The following is a 19,898-nucleotide window of genomic DNA, read 5'->3' as shown; positions in this document are numbered from 1 at the left end:
GGTACTAGGAGTGTCATAGTTTGTGATAGTGTCAGTGATCAGTGGCAGTGAATAGTATCAGTGAAAAGTGGCAGTGAACAGTGCGAGTTAACAGTGGCAGTGAATAGTGTCAGTGAACAATGGCAGTGAATAGTGTCAGCCAACAATGGCAGTGAATAGCGCCAGTGAACAGTGGTAGTGAATAGTGTCAGTGAACAGTGGGAGTGAATAGTGTCAGTGAATAGTGGCAGTGAATAGCGTCAGCGAACAGTGGCAGTGAATAGCGTCAGTGAACAGTGGCAGTGAATACGGTCAGCGAACAGTGGCAGTGAATAGCGTCAGTGAACAGTGGCAGTGAATTGTGTCAGTGAACAGTGGAAGGGAATAGTGTCAGTGAATAGTGGCAGTGAATAGTGTCAGTGAACAATGGCAGTGAATAGTGTCAGTGAACAGTGGCAGTGAATAGTGTCAGTGAACAATGGCAGTAAATAGCGACAGTGAACAGTGGCAGTGAATAGTGTCAGTGAACAATGGCAGTAAATAGCGTCAGTGAACAGAGGCAGTGAATAGTGTCAGTGAACAATGGCAGTAAATAGCGTCAGTGAACAGAGGCAGTGAATAGTGTCAGTGAACAATGGCAATTAATAGTGTCAGTGAACAGTGGCAGTGAATAGTGTCAGTGAACAATGGCAATTAATAGTGTCAGTGAACAGTGGCAGTGAACAGTGCCAGTGATCAAAGGCTGAAAAATACGACTAGGTAACTAACTTCAGACAGGTGAGGTCAGGTTCTAAATTCAATAGATTCTTTTTTCTTTTTTTAAATTGGTGGTTTGTGCAGACCAAGAGGGGAGAAGAGTGCGGTGCCCTAGGCACTTAGTGTTGCGGTGCGCTAGGCACTTAGTGTTGCGGTGCCCTAGGCACTTAGCGTTGCAGTGCCCTAGGCACTTAGTGTTGCATTGCCCTAGGCACTTAGTGTTGCAGTGCCCTAGGCACTTAGTGTTGCAGTGCCCTAGGCACTTAGTGTTGCAGTGCCCTAGGCACTTAGTGTTGCAGTGTCCTAGGCACTTAGTGTTGCAGTGCCCTAGGCACTTAGTGTTGCAGTGTCCTAGGCACTTGGTATTGCAGTGCCCTAGGCACTTAGTGTTGCAGTGCCCTAGACACTTAGTGTTGCAGTGCCCTAGGCACTTAGTGTTGCGGTGCCCTAGGCACTTAGTGTTGCAGTGCCCTAGGCATTTAGTGTTGCAGTGCCCTAAGCACTTAGTGTTGCAGCGCCCTAGGCACTTAGTGATGCAGTGCCCTAGGGACTTAGTGTTGCAGTGCCCAAGGCACTTAGCGTTGCAGTGCCCTAAGCACTTAGTGTTTCGGTGCCCTAGGCACTTAGTGTTTCAGTGCCCTAGGCACTTAGTGTTGCAGTGCCCTAAGCACTTAGTGTTGCAGCGCCCTAGGCACTTAGTGATGCAGTGCCCTAGAGACTTAGTGTTGCAGTGCCCAAGGCACTTAGCGTTGCAGTGCCCTAAGCACTTAGTGTTTCGGTGCCCTAGGCACTTAGTGTTACAGTGCCCGAGGCATTTAGTGTTGCGGTGCCCTAGGCACTTAGTGTTGCAGTGCCCTAGTCACTTAGTGATGCGGTGCCCTCGGCACTTAGTGTTGCACTGCCCTAGGCATTTAGTGTTGCAGTGCCCTAGGCACTTAGTGTTGCAGTGCCCAAGGCACTTAGTGTTGTTGTGCCCTAGGCACTTAGTGTTGCGGTGCCCTAGGCACTTAGTTTTGCAGTACCCTAGGCACTTAGTACTGCAGTGCCCTAGACACTTAGTGCTGCAGTGCCCTAGGCACTTAGTGTTGCAATACCCTTGGCACTTAGTGCTGCAGTGCTCTAGGCACTTAGTGCTGCGGTGCCCTAGGCACTTAGTGTTGCGGTGCCCTAGGCACTTAGTATTGCGGTGCCATCGGCATTTAGTGTTGCAGTGCCCTAGGCACTTAGTGTCGTGGTGCCCTAGGCACTTAGTATTGCGGTGCCCTAGGAATTTAGTGTTGCAGTGCCCTTTGCACTTAGTGCTGTGGTGCCCTAGGCACTTAATGTTGCGGTGCCCTAGCCACTTAGTGTTGCAGTGCCCTAGACACTTAGTGTTGCAGTGCCCTAGGCACTTAGTGTTACGGTGCCCTAGGCACTTCGTGTTGCAGTGCCCTAGGCACTTAGTGCTGTGGTGCGGGTGAACGTCTAGGAGGGGTGAACGTCTAGGAAGGGTGAACATCTAAGAGGGGTGAACGTCTAAGAGGGGTGAACGTCTAAGAGGGGTGAACGTCTAAGAGGGGTGAACGTCTAAGAGGGGTGAACGTCTAAGAGGGGTGAACGTCTAAGAGGGGTGAACGTCTAAGAGGGGTGAACGTCTAAGAGGGGTGAACGTCTAAGAGGGGTGAACGTCTAAGAGGGGTGAACGTCTAAGAGGGGTGAACGTCTAAGAGGGGTGAACGTCTAAGAGGGGTGAACGTCTAAGAGGGGTGAACGTCTAAGAGGGGTGAACGTCTACTAGTGGTCTATAACTTACCCTTAACGAATGAATAGTGAAGATACTCACCTGTATGTAGTTCAATTTGGTCACCTTTCTTGGTGTAATAAAGTCTTGCTTAGAACTGTCTGTGAAAAAGAAAGTTTCTGTGTACCTCTGAGAGCCAGCAGAACCCAGGTGGCGTAAGCTCTAATATAGATTTTGAACCATCGTTAGGTCAAATTCTAAACCACGAGGTCAGTTGGTACGTGTAACCACAGGTGTATTAAAACATCTACAAGCATCCCATTATATAGTAGTTTGTGAGTTAGTGAGGCACACTCTCAGCCGTAGGCTTGACCATAACACAGAGTCGCTCACAGCAGAAGTGACAACATAAATAAACAAACAAACCTTTTATACACACATTATATACACACTCCACACACACACACACACACACACACACACACACACACACACACACACACACACACACACACACACACACACACACACACACACACACACACACACACACACACTCCACACACACACACACACACACACACACACACTCCACACACACACACACACACACACACTCCACACACACACACACACACACACACACACACACACACACACACACACACACACACACACACACACACACACACTCACATATAGCTGTATACTCACATTACAAAACAAGAGAAAAACAAGTATAGGCCAAAGATAATTAACATTTGCATAAATTAAGCAAAGATACAGAGACTGTAGGAAGAAATGGATGTGCTGAAGCAGGATATAAAGATGAGGTCTGGAAGGAGCATGATGACTGAAATGGGAACATCAGCAGGAAGGAAGGGGAATGAAGGAGGGGATGGAGCTAAGCAGTCTTTTGCAGCAGTAATATCAGGTCATCATGGTGTCTGGGAGATGATTAGGGAAACAACAAAGGAGATGCTTAAATCAGATCCAGAGATACGGAGGGAAAAGAAATGAGAAGAAGAGAGGGAGAGGTCAATAATTCTTCATGGACTTCAGGAGCCTGAAGGGCAGACCTATGATGAAGGAAAGCATTGGGAGGAAACAGAGATTAAGAACATCATTGTAATTAAAGGAGAGAGGACATGTCTTAATTAGAAAATTTTCACAGACTTTGTGGGTATTTGAGGGAAAAAATTGACCAATGAAATTGACATTCAAGACAGATGTGGTACGAAACAGGATACTACAACAGAAACCACTGTTATAAGACTCTCCAGATTTTCAAAAAGTGTACCTTAATCGAGACAGAACAAGAAAGGAAAGGGAACAACTGAAAATGAGAGCAAGACAAAACCAGTGGAAGGAAAGAGAGACAGGACAGGCAACGACAGACAGGAAAGCTCAGCCTTTGGGGGAACATCAAACACAAATGCTTACAGAAACCTCTCAACCCCTGTCACCACATATCAACCAAACACAGTAAGCAGAAATGAACCTCACTCCATAGCCACCACCCCCCTAAGCACTAATTTCACAATCACAGCAGCCTCCCATATTCTGCCCTGCCTCCCACCCTCCCAGCCTGCACCTTCCTCTTCCATCTCCCACAGTACAGTAAGGGAAAGGAAGCTAAAGGTATGGTACACCAATGCAGATGGAATAACAAGTAAGAGTGAAGAGTGGCAAGAACGCATCATTGATGCATCACCTGACATCATAGCACTAACTGAGACAAAACTTACAGGGATGATAACAGACGCAATCTTTCCACAGGGATATCAGATTATGAGGAAAGACAGAGAGAACAGAGGAGGGGGAGGAGTAGCATTGCTCATCAAAAACCAGTCGAGTTTTGAGGAGATGAGAGGAATGGACAGAAGAGAAACAGACGATTTCATTGCAGGAACACTTCAGACTGAGGGCCCAAAGGTGATGATAGCAGTGATGTATAACCCACCGCTTAACAGCAGGAGGACAAAATAAGAGTATGATGTGCGCAAGAGGGCAGTGGTGGATATACTAGCTGAAGTGGCTAGGAGGGGTCATATGGATAGGACAAAATTGCTTATAATGGGGGATTTCAATCATAAAGAGATTGACTGGGAAAACCTAGAGCCACATGGGGGACCAGACACATGAAGGGCTAAGATGTTGGAGACTGTATTGGAGAACTTCATGCACCAATATGTTAAGGATACAACCAAAGAGAGAGGAGAGTATGTTGCAGCAAGGCTGGATCTTATATTCACCTTGAATAATCCAGACATAGGGGATATCACCTACATAAGACCCCTTGGTGCTAGTGATCATGATGTTCTGAGTTTTGAATATCTTGTAGAGTTAACAGTGGAGAATGCAGCAGCACGAGAACAAAGAGAGAACCCGAACTTCAGAAAAGGGGACTACATAGGAATGAGAAGTGCAGTGTGAAAGCATGAAGTACAGTGGGAAAGAGAACTAGATGGAAAGACAGTAAATAAAACGATGGAAATAGTGACCACTAAGTGCAGGGAGGCAGAGGAAAGGTTCATACCAAAGGGCAACAGAAAAAAAATGGTAAGACCAGAGCAAGCCCATGGTTTAACTGGAGGTGTAAAGAGGCCAAAGCCAAGTGTGCTAGAGCATGGAAAATGTATAGAAGGCAAAGAACTCAAGAGAACAAGGAGCTGAGCAGAAGAACCAGAAACGAATATGCAAGGATAAGGAGAGAGGCCCAGAGGCAATACGAGAACGACATAGCATCAAAAGCCAAATCTGAACCAAAGTTGTTATACAGTCACATTAGGAGAAAAACAACAGTCAAGGACCAGGTAATCAGGCTGAGGAAAGAAGGAGGGGAGCTGACGAAGAGTGACCAAGAAGTATGTGATGAACTAAACAAAAGATTTAGAGAAGTAAACACAATAGAGTCAGGAATGCTTCCAGCAAACTGTGGAGGTAGAGTGCACCAGCAGGTGCTGGACACAGTACACATAACCAAGGTAGAGGTGAAGAAACTGTTAGACGAACTAGATACCTCAAAGGCGGTGGGCCCAGATAACATATCTCCATGGATACTGAGAGAGGGAGCAGAGGAACTGTGTGTTCCGCTAGCGACAATCTTCAGTAAATCTATCGAAACTGGGCAGTTGCCTGAGGTGTGGAAGACAGCACATGTAGTTCCAATTTTTAAGAAAGGAGACAGACAGGCAGCGTTAAACTACAGACCAGTGTCACTGACTTGTAGAGTATGTAAAGTCATGGAAAAGATTATCAGGAGAAAAGTAGTGGGACACATTGAAAAGATTGAGCTCATACATGACAGTCAGCACGGCTTCAGAGATGGGAAATCTTGTGTCACAAATCTACTTGAGTTCTACGATAAGGTAACAGAAGTAAGACAGGAGAGAGAGGGATGGGCAGATTGCATCTTTTTCGACTGCAAGAAGGCTTTTGACACATTACCACACAAGAGACTGGTGTGAAAATTAGAGGAGCAGGCAGGAATAACAGGGAAAGTACTGCAATGGATCAGGGAATACCTGTTGGTACGTGATGAAGTGTCGGAGTGGGCGCATGTGTCGAGTGGGGTTCCACAAGGTTCAATCCTAGGCCCGGTGCTGTTTCTTGTATACGTGAATCATATAGAGGAAGGAATAGATTCAGAAGTGTCACTGCTCGCTGATGATGTGAAACTGATAAGGAGAATACAAGTGGGGGAGGATCAGTTAAGATTACATGGGGATCTTGTAATCTTAACTGTAAATGGCTCCTGGAGTTTAACCCCAGTAAGTGTAAGGTCATGAAGACTGGGAAGGACACAGAAGACCGCAGACGGAGTACAGGTTAGGAAATCAAAAGCTGCAAACGTCAATTAAAGAAAAAGGATCTTAGGGTAAGCATTATAACGAACATGTCTCCTGAGGCACACATCAATCAAATAACTGCTGCAGCATGTGGGAGATTGGCAAACCTGAGATTGGCGTTTAGACATCTGAGTAAGGAGTCATTCACGACATTGTACACAGTGTACGTAAGGCCTATAGTGGAGTATGTAGCGCCAGTATGGAACCCTCACTTAGTCAAACACGTCAAGAAATTGGAGAAAGTGCAAAAATTTGCAACACGATTAGTCCGGGAACTGAGGGGTCTGTCTTATGAGGAGAGGTTAAGGGAACTCAACCTGACGACACTAGAGGATAGAAGGAATAGAGGGGACATGACAACAACGTATACTGAGAGGCATTGACAAGGTGGACAGGGATAGAATGTTTCAGAGATGGGAAACAGGAACAAGGGGCCGCAGTTGGAAGCTGAAAACCCAGATGAGTCATAGGGATATTAGGAAGTATTTCTTTAGCCTTAGAGTTGTCAGGAAGTGGAATAATATGGAGAGTGAAGTAGTGGAAGCTTGTTCCATATATAGCTTTAAGAAGAGGTATGACAAAGATCATGAAGTAGGGGGAGAGTGAAATAGAATAGACCAGTGAAGAGGCGGGGCCAGGAGCTATGAATCGACCCCTACAACCACATATAGGTGAGTACACACAAGCACACACACATGGCTCTGTGTTTTGAATACATGGTACAATTACAAGTAGACAGGGTAACAGGAGTTGGATGGAAGAAGCCAAACTATAAAAAGGGGGACTACACAGGTATGAGGACATTCTTGCAGGAGGTTCAGTGGGACAGAGAATTGGCAGGAAAGTCAGTAAATGAAATGATGGAATATGTAACAACAAAATGCAGGGAGGCAGAGGAAAGGTTTGTTCCCACGGGCAATAGAAATAATTGGAAGACCAAAGCGAGTCCTTGGTTTACCCAAAGGTGCAAGGAGGCAAAAACTAAGTGCAACAGATAATGGAATAGATACAGGAAGCAAAGGACCCAGGAAAATAGAGAGACTAGTCGAAGAGCCAGAAACGAGTATGCACAGATAAGGAGGGAGGCCCAGCGACAGTACGAAAACGATATAGCATCGAAAGCCAAGTCTGACCCGAAGCTGCTGTATAACCACATTAGGAGGAAGACAACAGTCAAAGACCAGGTGATCAGGCTGAGGAAAGAAGGCAGGAACTCACCAGAAGCGATCAAGAGGTATGTGAGGAGCTTAGCAAAAGATTTAAGGGAAGTATTTACAGTGGAGACAGGAAGGCCTCTGGGTGGACAGAACAGAGAGGGACACCAACAAGGAATATACCAAAAAGTGTTAAATGACATACACACAACTGAGGAGGAGGTGAATAAGCTGCTAAGAGACCTTGATACCTCAAAGGCAATGGGACCCATGGGTCCTTAGAGAGGGAGCAGAAATACTGTGTGTGCCACTAACCACAATCTTCAATACATCCCTTGAAACGGGGCAACTACCTGAGGTATGGAAGATGGCAAATGTAGTACTCATATTTAAAAAAGAAGACAGAAAAGAGGCACTAAACTATAGACCAGTGTCACTGACGTGCACAGTATGCAAAGTAATGGGGACGATTATCAGGAGGAGAGTGGTGGAGCACATGGAACAGAACAAGAGTATAAACTCCAACCAGCACGGTTCTATGGAAGGCAAATCCTGTGTCACAAACCTACTGGAAGTATGGCACGAGAGAGAGGGGTGGGTTGATTGCAGCTTCTTGGACTACAAGAAGGCCTTCGACACAGTTCCTCACAGGAGATTGGTGCAGAAGCTAGAGGATCAGGAGCATATAACAGGAAGGGTGCTGCAATGGTTCAGAGAATACCTGACAGGGAGGCAACAACGAGTCATGGTACGTGATGAGATATCACAGTGGGCACCTGTGACGAGCTGAGTCCCACAGAGGACCAGTGCTCTTTCTGGTATATGTGAATGACATGATGGAAGTGTTAGACTCAGAAGTGTCCCCGTTCGCAGATGATGTAACGTTAATGAGGAGAATTAAATCAGATGAGGATCAGGTAGGATTCCAAAGAGACCTGGACAGGCTGAACACCTGGTCCAGCCTGTCCAGGTTTAACCCCTCCAAATGCAAATTCATGAAGATCGGGGAATGGCAAAGAAGACCGCAGAAGGGGTATAGGCTAGGTGGCCAAAGACTGCAAACCTCGCTCAAGGAGAAAGATCTTGGGGTGAGTATAACACCGAGCACGTCTCCGGAAGCACTCATCAACCAGATAACTGCTGCATCATATGGGCGCCTGGCAAACCTGAGAACAGCATTCCGATACATCAGTAAGGAATCGTTCAAGACACTGTAAACCGTGTACGTCAGGCCCATACTGGAGTATGCAGCACCAGTTTGGAACCCACACCTGGTCAGGCACCTCAAGAAATTAGAGAAAGTGCAAAGGATTGCAACAAAGCTACTTCCAGAGCTAAGTGGAATGTCCTACGAAGAAAGGTTAAGGAAAATCGGCCTGACGACACTGAAGAACAGGAGGGTTAGGGGAGACATGATAACGACATACAAAATACTGCGAGGAATTGACAAGGTGGACAAAGACAGGATGTTCCAGAGATGGGACACAGAAACAAGAGGTCACAATTGGAAGCTGAAGACTCAGATGAGTCAAAGGAAAGTTAGGAATTATTTCTTCAGTCTCAGAGGTGTCAGGAAGTGGAATAGTCTGGCAAGTGAGGTAGTGGAGGCAGGAACTATACATAGTTTGAAGATGAGGTATTATAAAGCTCGTGGAGCAGGAAGAGAGAAGACCTAGTAGCGATCAGTGAAGCGGCGGGGCCAGGAGCTGAGTCTCGACCCCTGTAACCACAAATAGGTGAGTACAAATAGGTGAGTACACCTGATGAGCAAGCTAACATTAACTACATCACACTGATACACTCACCTGAAATACAAAGCCAGTACAGGAGACACATCACGTCCAGGGGCACTGAAACATCCTGAAGTAACGTGTCCAGGCAAGTCAAGTTTCCACGACCCTCGGTGACGCATCGAACACTGTCCTTCTCCCACCTACACAACAGTGTCCTCAAAGGTTTGTTAAGTTATACCATGAATTAAGGAAAGATCCTACAGTTCACCTTACGAAACAGATAAATCAAATGCGATAGTAATTATGGACAAGGTAGATTATAGTGGAAAAATGAACATATTATTAGAAATCAAAATAAAAATGTTTATTTCCTTGTAAAACTTACAATGTGTGGTTTACATGTTATAAAATATTAATTACAAAGAAGGCCACTAGTAGGCCTAGACATTTCTGGCAAACTAATACTAATTCTTACTCTATATTGATATAGGTACAGTTGAACATACATAATTAGATACATACCTAGTTAGGTATATACATATTTAGCTTTATAATAGTGAGGTAGTACAGTCTTATAATAATATTACAAATGGTAAATTTACTAATGGGATTGACTTTGTCTTGGCATCATACATTGTTTATGTTGAAGCTCATGCACTGTTTATGTTGAAGCTCATACATTGTTTATGTTGAAGCTCATACATTGTTTATGTTGAAGCTCATACATTGTTTATGTTGAAGCTCATACATTGTTTATGTTGAAGCTCATACATTGTTTATGTTGAAGCTCATATATTGTTTATGTTGAAGCTCATACATTGTTTATGTTGAAGCTCATACATTGTTTATGTTGAAGCTCATACATTGTTTATGTTGAAGCTCATACATTGTTTATGTTGAAGCTCATACATTGTTTATGTTGAAGCTCATACATTGTTTATGTTGAAGCTCATACATTGTTTATGTTGAAGCTCATACATTGTTTATGTTGAAGCTCATACACTGTTTATGTTGAAGCTCATACATTGTTTATGTTGAAGCTCATACATTGTTTATGTTGAAGCTCATACATTGTTTATGTTGAAGCTCATACATTGTTTATGTTGAAGCTCATACACTGTTTATGTTGAAGCTCATACATTGTTTATGTTGAAGCTCATACATTGTTTATGTTGAAGCTCATACATTGTTTATGTTGAAGCTCATACATTGTTTATGTTGAAGCTCATACATTGTTTATGTTGAAGCTCATGCTCATACACTGTTTATGTTGAAGCTCATACATTGTTTATGTTGAAGCTCATACATTGTTTATGTTGAAGCTCATACATTGTTTATGTTGAAGCTCATACATTGTTTATGTTGAAGCTCATACATTGTTTATGTTGAAGCTCATACATTGTTTATGTTGAAGCTCATACATTGTTTATGTTGAAGCTCATACATTGTTTATGTTGAAGCTCATACATTGTTTATGTTGAAGCTCATACATTGTTTATGTTGAAGCTCATACATTGTTTATGTTGAAGCTCATACATTGTTTATGTTGAAGCTCATACATTGTTTATGTTGAAGCTCATACATTGTTTATGTTGAAGCTCATACATTGTTTATGTTGAAGCTCATACACATTGTTTATGTTGAAGCTCATACATTGTTTATGTTGAAGCTCATACATTGTTTATGTTGAAGCTCATACATTGTTTATGTTGAAGCTCATACATTGTTTATGTTGAAGCTCATACATTGTTTATGTTGAAGCTCATACATTGTTTATGTTGAAGCTCATACATTGTTTATGTTGAAGCTCATACATTGTTTATGTTGAAGCTCATACACTGTTTATGTTGAAGCTCATACATTGTTTATGTTGAAGCTCATACATTGTTTATGTTGAAGCTCATACATTGTTTATGTTGAAGCTCATACATTGTTTATGTTGAAGCTCATACATTGTTTATGTTGAAGCTCATACATTGTTTATGTTGAAGCTCATACATTGTTTATGTTGAAGCTCATACATTGTTTATGTTGAAGCTCATACATTGTTTATGTTGAAGCTCATACATTGTTTATGTTGAAGCTCATACATTGTTTATGTTGAAGCTCATACATTGTTTATGTTGAAGCTCATACATTGTTTATGTTGAAGCTCATACATTGTTTATGTTGAAGCTCATACATTGTTTATGTTGAAGCTCATACATTGTTTATGTTGAAGCTCATACATTGTTTATGTTGAAGCTCATACATTGTTTATGTTGAAGCTCATACATTGTTTATGTTGAAGCTCATACATTGGAAGAGTATCTTAGACAAACTTAGGACTAACTTAAAATTTAATAGTTAAGAACTATACTGGGAATTATATGTTTACAGTTATTTGGGTGAGTGTAAGTGTACGTTGGCGGGAATTATAGTTAACGAGAGTTAGACTATATTGTTTTGGATGTGTTTATGATACAAAAAAAGAGAATTAAGAGGTTTCCATTTGGTTAACTGATGATGGGATGTGTTAGGGAGATGAGATTTTTTTAACGGTAGTTTTGAAAATGGTAGTTGAGTCTGCTCTTCTAGTTTTCAGGCGGGAGTTCCAGATTTTAGGCCCTTCTATGTATATCGAATTTTTGTAGAGGTTTAGCCGGACACGAAGAACTTACGTGCCGCTTAAGTTTCCGTTTTAAATTGTTGGTTAGCTATGTATTGTTGTAAGTTGAGTGAGTTGTCTCTGAAATCACGAGTTTTGTCGCACTGCAGCACAAAACGACGCAGAGTATAACAATAGTTCCATCAAGCTGTTGATGGTATATGTAGCACAGCCGAGGCCAGCCAGTAGTGACATCTGTGTAATCTAAACATCCAGAATGGAATTAAATTCCAAACCTTTCCGTAATTTCTCTGACGTTCTCAAAGAACACGAGAGTTCTTGTGACTGAAACAGCACGAGACTGCGTGAAGTTTAATTCTTTTTTCAAAGTAGTTAAATTGCAAAATAGGATATTACTTCTTACCTGATATTACTTGTTGCGTCAGTGTCAGGCTGTTGCAACCTTCAGTGAGATTAACCACTCGAAATACAAGCTAAAGTTAGACTTTGATTCTAATGTAGATGACGCTAAATTTGCTCTATAAGAGGCAACAGAAATGGAATATATGAGTCATCAAGCTGGCCTCCTGTGGTGATGGTGATGTCATCAAGCTGGCCTCCTGTGGAGCTGGTGATGTCATCAAGCTGGCCTCCTGTGGTGATGGTGATGTCATCAAGCTGGCCTCCTGTGGAGCTGGTGATGTCATCAAGCTGGCCTCCTGTGGTGATGGTGATGTCATCAAGCTGGCCTCCTGTGGTGATGGTGATGTCATCAAGCTGGCCTCCTGTGGAGCTGGTGATGTCATCAAGCTGGCCTCCTGTGGTGATGGTGATGTCATCAAGCTGGCCTCCTGTGGAGCTGGTGATGTCATCAAGCTGGCCTCCTGTGGTGATGGTGATGTCATCAAGCTGGCCTCCTGTGGTGATGGTGATGTCATCAAGCAGGCCTCCTGTGGAGCTGGTGATGTCATCAAGCTGGCCTCCTGTGGAGCTGGTGATGTCATCAAGCTGGCCTCCTGTGGTGATGGTGATGTCATCAAGCTGGCCTCCTGTGGTGATGGTGATGTCATCAAGCTGGCCTCCTGTGGTGATGGTGATGTCATCAAGCTGGCCTCCTGTGGAGCTGGTGATGTCATCAAGCTGGCCTCCTGTGGAGCTGGTGATGTCATCAAGCTGGCCTCCTGTGGTGATGGTGATGTCATCAAGCTGGCCTCCTGTGGTGATGGTGATGTCATCAAGCTGGCCTCCTGTGGTGATGGTGATGTCATCAAGCTGGCCTCCTGTGGAGCTGGTGATGTCATCAAGCTGGCCTCCTGTGGTGATGGTGATGTCATCAAGCTGGCCTCCTGTGGTGTTGGTGATGTCATCAAGCTGGCCTCCTGTGGTGTTGGTGATGTCATCAAGCTGGCCTCCTGTGGTGATGGTGATGTCATCAAGCTGGCCTCCTGTGGTGTTGGTGATGTCATCAAGCTGGCCTCCTGTGGTGTTGGTGATGTCATCAAGCTGGCCTCCTGTGGTGATGGTGATGTCATCAAGCTGGCCTCCTGTGGTGTTGGTGATGTCATCAAGCTGGCCTCCTGTGGTGATGGTGATGTCATCAAGCTGGCCTCCTGTGGTGTTGGTGATGTCATCAAGCTGGCCTCCTGTGGTGATGGTGATGTCATCAAGCTGGCCTCCTGTGGTGTTGGTGATGGCTGGCCTCCTGTGGTGTTGGTGATGTCATCAAGCTGGCCTCCTGTGGTGATGGTGATGTCATCAAGCTGGCCTCCTGTGGTGATGGTGATGTCATCAAGCTGGCCTCCTGTGGTGATGGTGATGTCATCAAGCTGGCCTCCTGTGGTGATGGTGATGTCATCAAGCTGGCCTCCTGTGGTGATGGTGATGTCATCAAGCTGGCCTCCTGTGGTGATGGTGATGTCATCAAGCTGGCCTCCTGTGGTGATGGTGATGTCATCAAGCTGGCCTCCTGTGGTGATGGTGATGTCATCAAGCTGGCCTCCTGTGGTGATGGTGATGTCATCAAGCTGGCCTCCTGTGGTGATGGTGATGTCATCAAGCTGGCCTCCTGTGGTGATGGTGATGTCATCAAGCTGGCCTCCTGTGGTGATGGTGATGTCATCAAGCTGGCCTCCTGTGGTGATGGTGATGTCATCAAGCTGGCCTCCTGTGGTGATGGTGATGTCATCAAGCTGGCCTCCTGTGGTGATGGTGATGTCATCAAGCTGGCCTCCTGTGGTGATGGTGATGTCATCAAGCTGGCCTCCTGTGGTGATGGTGATGTCATCAAGCTGGCCTCCTGTGGTGATGGTGATGTCATCAAGCTGGCCTCCTGTGGTGATGGTGATGTCATCAAGCTGGCCTCCTGTGGTGATGGTGATGTCATCAAGCTGGCCTCCTGTGGTGATGGTGATGTCATCAAGCTGGCCTCCTGTGGTGATGGTGATGTCATCAAGCTGGCCTCCTGTGGTGATGGTGATGTCATCAAGCTGGCCTCCTGTGGTGATGGTGATGTCATCAAGCTGGCCTCCTGTGGTGATGGTGATGTCATCAAGCTGGCCTCCTGTGGTGATGGTGATGTCATCAAGCTGGCCTCCTGTGGTGATGGTGATGTCATCAAGCTGGCCTCCTGTGGTGATGGTGATGTCATCAAGCTGGCCTCCTGTGGTGATGGTGATGTCATCAAGCTGGCCTCCTGTGGTGATGGTGATGTCATCAAGCTGGCCTCCTGTGGTGATGGTGATGTCATCAAGCTGGCCTCCTGTGGTGATGGTGATGTCATCAAGCTGGCCTCCTGTGGTGATGGTGATGTCATCAAGCTGGCCTCCTGTGGTGATGGTGATGTCATCAAGCTGGCCTCCTGTGGTGATGGTGATGTCATCAAGCTGGCCTCCTGTGGTGATGGTGATGTCATCAAGCTGGCCTCCTGTGGTGATGGTGATGTCATCAAGCTGGCCTCCTGTGGTGATGGTGATGTCATCAAGCTGGCCTCCTGTGGTGATGGTGATGTCATCAAGCTGGCCTCCTGTGGTGATGGTGATGTCATCAAGCTGGCCTCCTGTGGTGATGGTGATGTCATCAAGCTGGCCTCCTGTGGTGATGGTGATGTCATCAAGCTGGCCTCCTGTGGTGATGGTGATGTCATCAAGCAGGCCTCCTGTGGTGATGGTGATGTCATCAAGCTGGCCTCCTGTGGTGATGGTGATGTCATCAAGCAGGCCTCCTGTGGTGATGGTGATGTCATCAAGCAGGCCTCCTGTGGAGCTGGTGATGTCATCAAGCTGGCCTCCTGTGGAGCTGGTGATGTCATCAAGCTGGCCTCCTGTGGTGATGGTGATGTCATCAAGCAGGCCTCCTGTGGTGATGGTGATGTCATCAAGCAGGCCTCCTGTGGTGATGGTGATGTCATCAAGCTGGCCTCCTGTGGTGATGGTGATGTCATCAAGCAGGCCTCCTGTGGTGATGGTGATGTCATCAAGCAGGCCTCCTGTGGAGCTGGTGATGTCATCAAGCTGGCCTCCTGTGGTGATGGTGATGTCATCAAGCAGGCCTCCTGTGGTGATGGTGATGTCATCAAGCAGGCCTCCTGTGGTGATGGTGATGTCATCAAGCAGGCCTCCTGTGGAGCTGGTGATGTCATCAAGCTGGCCTCCTGTGGAGCTGGTGATGTCATCAAGCTGGCCTCCTGTGGTGATGGTGATGTCATCAAGCAGGCCTCCTGTGGTGATGGTGATGTCATCAAGCTGGCCTCCTGTGGTGATGGTGATGTCATCAAGCTGGCCTCCTGTGGTGTTGGTGATGTCATCAAGCTGGCCTCCTGTGGTGATGGTGATGTCATCAAGCTGGCCTCCTGTGGTAATGGTGATGTCATCAAGCTGGCCTCCTGTGGTGATGGTGATGTCATCAAGCTGGCCTCCTGTGGTGTTGGTGATATCATCAAGCTGGCCTCCTGTGGTGATGGTGATGTCATCAAGCTGGCCTTCTGTGGAGCTGGTGATGTCATCAAGCTGGCCTCCTGTGGTGTTGGTGATATCATCAAGCTGGCCTCCTGTGGTGATGGTGATGTCATCAAGCTGGCCTCCTGTGGTGATGGTGATGTCATCAAGCTGACCTCCTTGGTCTTGGTGATGTCATCAAGCTGGCCTCCTGTGGTCTTGGCGATGTCATCAAGCTGGATAAGGAATGGTTTTCATAAGATGATTTTGCGAGTCTGCAACCATTGCATCACCAGTAGTCCTCCTTGCAGGTTCTATGCTCGCAACACTCACAACACTAGAATTTGCTATTCTTGCAGTTTAACACTGCCAATGCCTGTTTTAGATGATTTCTAATCGTTAGTTTCTCTTTTAACATCAAATTCCTTACAAACTTTACTGTTTGGTTTTAGTGACTTCGGTCTTCAGTAGGAGATGAAGTCTGTCATGTAGCAGAGCAGTTTCGGTAGTAAACGATTCAACACGCTTGCAACGTACAAAGTTATGATCTGTGATTCAACTTTGTCATGAGAGTCTTGACAACGAGTCCTCACGGTAACACACAGAGATCCCTTCTCACCAGATGTGTCCTCAAAGAAGTCCGAATTATCCTCACGGCAGCAGGTAAATCTTTTTAGGTACTGTAAAAGGGCACATGTGCAACTAATGATATTTCATTGCTGAAACGTTTCGCTATCCAGGAGCTTTGACTTGACAAAGCTCTAAATTCTGGAGCTTCAGCTTGCGTGGGACATATACTCCTCTATTATCTTCCAAGTGGTGTGACAACTTTGTTAGCTGCAGTTGTCTCAAAGAACTTTATTATATTCAACTGAGGATTGCAAACCATAACTTACACAAAACAAATGTGTCATCTGCAAGCAAGAATTCGATGCAGATATGTGACTGAAGGTTATTTCTATTGAGATGTTCATGTAGTCCTGGAATGACAATTATTGATTGCTGTGAGGTTCAAAATGTAACCTTAAGCCAAGAACAACCTTAGTTGAAGTTAAGCTTCTAAATGAAGTTGATTTTCTCTTAACCACTCAGACATAAGAGTTTGTGTCAAAGCAGCAGTCTTGTGGTTCAACTGCTGGTTTTCATGCTGCAAGCCATTAAACAGTTTTTTCCCACCTATACAATAATGTAAAAAAGATAACACTTATTGTGGTGTTCCTTCCGTAACTTTGTCCAACGTGATGAACCTATAAATTTCCACTTCTTTTCTGTCAGGATTGTTTTTCCGAAGTAATTTATTAGTTTGATATAGAATCTTCATATCTGAATTAAAGTTGAACCTTACTTCTCCATGTGAAAACACAGCACCGTTAACTAACTGCAGTGAGATACGTTGTGAATATTACGTTAATCTTAAAAAGTTAATTTTCAACAAGTGTTTTCAGTGATTTTCTCGACGATATATCTTCCTCTTCAATGATTTCCTTTTAGTGTCACTCAGCAGGTGTCACTGTGACAACCTTATCTTCCAGAAGTACTTCTAAAAACATTAAATAACATCTACCTGACGTGCACACTCTTGCACCTTCGGTGGTGTTTCATGAGGCTTTTCTGCACTTAACAAGAAGTTGTATATATTTCTCGTATAACATTCTTTGTGATAAACTACGTCATGTACATCAATATTCTTGAGATCGAAACACACACTTAACCTCAGCTTCCAGTGACTGTTTTACTTAGCATCAGCTTTCAGTGAGTGTTTTTACTTAACCTCAGCTTCCGGTGACTGTTGTTACTTAACCTCAGCTTCCAGTGACTGTTATTTAACCTCAGCTTGCATCACTGCAAAAAACATCTCACTTGCATCACTGCAGGAAACATCGTATAATGGATACTTCGCAGCTTGACATCTTCTGCAAGAATATATTTTTGTAACGGCTTATGGTCATTTTCGTTTCTAATATAATGATGTTACCTTAAAATGCTCACTGAGGTCTTACCAGCGTCTTCATATTCTACCAGAAGCTTTTCATAATTTATTCTATACTTTTCAACATCACCTATTTTTTATTGTATTTCTCGTAACATACAGAAGCTGCTTTACATTATAATGATTTATTTTTCTGCAATTGTATTTTGCCAGTGTTCTGCAAGATGCGTATGATCATTATCTTCTCTTAACTCGGATTATTACAACAATATGTAGTTTTTGTGTAGATTCTGAGTTTTTAATTGAAGAATTCTGTTGGTGTTGACACAATGAACACAAATCAATTACGTTTAATACCTATAGTAGAACGGTTATGTACGAGACCGGAAAAATTAGCCTAACACTAGTGATGGAATTACATTTATGTTCTATTGACATGAAAATATTTGAGACACCAGTGACACCTGAAACTGGTCCATAAATAATGGATATCTTAAATATTTTATGAAAATCGTTGGCGGTCATCTTGATAACGTCACCAATACTACACACTCGGCACCATAGAAATTATTCCTCCACAGGTGGCGACTGGTGAAAGACAAACAGTTCCACGACCTTATGACAAACCTGCCACGGTGGAGCATGAGTGTTCTTCATGTGCTCGTTTACTGCCAGGTGTGTCAACTTACCTTTAAGTTACACAGCTGCTGTTCCGGTCTCCCGTCAAGACATGACTTTATGAAGGCTTCTGTAAGTATAAATATTGATTATATTTTACTCCACCCATCCATCCAACACACCCACCAACACTCCCACCTACACTCCCACTAACACTCCCACTTACACTCCCACCAACACTCCCGCCAACATTCCACCAACACTCCCACCGACACTCCCACCAACACTCCCACCAACACTCCCACCTACACTACCACCAACACTCCCACCAACACTCCCATCAACACTTCCGCCAACACTCCCACTAACTCTCCCACCTACACTCACACCAACACTCCCACCAACATTCCACCAACACTCCCACCGACACTCCCACCTACACTCCCACCAACACTCCCACCTACACTACCACGAACACTCCCACCTACACTCCCACCAACACTCCCACCCACTCTCCCACCCACACTCCCACAAACAGTCCCACCTACACTCCCACCTACACTCCCACCAACACTCCCACCCACACTCCCACCAACACCCCCACCAACACTTCTATGTACACTCGCACATACACTCCCACTAATAGTCCCACCTACACTCCCGCCAACACTCTAACCAACACTCCCACCAACACTCCCACCTACTCTCCCACCTACACTCCCACCAATACTACCATCTACTCTCCAACCAACATACCCACCAACACTCCCACCTACACTCCCACTAACACTCCCACTTACACTCCCACCAACACTCCCACCAACATTCCACCAACACTCCCACCGACACTCCCACTAACACTCCCGCCAACACTTCCACCTACACTACCACCAACACTCCCACCAACACTCCCACCAACACTTCCGCCAACACTTCCACTAACTCTCCCACCTACACTCACACCAACACTCCCACCAACATTCCACCAACACTCCCACCGACACTCCCACCTACACTCCCACCAACACTCCCACCTACACTACCACGAACACTCCCACCTACACTCCCACCAACACTCCCACCTACTCTCCCACCCACACTCCCACAAACAGTCCCACCTACACTCCCACCTACACTCCCACCAACACTCCCACCCACACTCCCACCAACACCCCCACCAACACTTCTATGTACACTCGCACATACACTCTCACCAATAGTCCCACCTACACTCCCGCCAACACTCTAACACTCCCACCAACACTCCCACCTACTCTCCCACCTACACTCCCACCAATACTCCCATCTACTCTCCGACCAACACACCCACCAACACTCCCACCAACACTTCCACCTACTCTCCCACCTACACTCCCACCAACACTCCCACCTACACTACCACCAACACTCCCACCAACACTCCCACCAACACCCCCGACAACACTCCCACTAACACTCACACCAACACTCCCACCAATACTCCCACCTACACTCCCACCAACACTCACACCAACACTCCCACCTACACTCCCACCTACACTCACACCAACACTCCCACCCACACTCCCACCAACACTCCCACCTACACTCCCACCTACACTCCCACCAACACTCCCACCTACACTCCCACCTACACTC

At 45.3% G+C, this 19,898-nt stretch overlaps 1 protein-coding gene across 1 annotated transcript in view; it reads right to left on the bottom strand.

Moving 5' to 3' along the window:
• Nucleotides 1–19,898, bottom strand: part of LOC128689939 (uncharacterized) — a 105,922-nt gene that overhangs the window by 34,940 nt on the left and 51,084 nt on the right. Inside the window, exons 4-5 of the mRNA XM_070088687.1 lie at nucleotides 18,332–18,390; nucleotides 9,266–9,393 (exon numbers count right to left, since the gene is read on the bottom strand). Of these exons, the coding sequence (XP_069944788.1) occupies nucleotides 9,266–9,393; nucleotides 18,332–18,390 (187 nt within the window). The remainder of the gene's footprint in view (nucleotides 1–9,265; nucleotides 9,394–18,331; nucleotides 18,391–19,898) is intronic.

This window comes from Cherax quadricarinatus, chromosome 25, assembly GCF_038502225.1.
Source record: "Cherax quadricarinatus isolate ZL_2023a chromosome 25, ASM3850222v1, whole genome shotgun sequence".
Taxonomy (NCBI): Eukaryota; Metazoa; Arthropoda; class Malacostraca; order Decapoda; family Parastacidae; genus Cherax; species Cherax quadricarinatus.
Note: the sequence above shows the minus strand (reverse complement) of the source record. Positions and strands in the feature narration are given on the sequence as shown.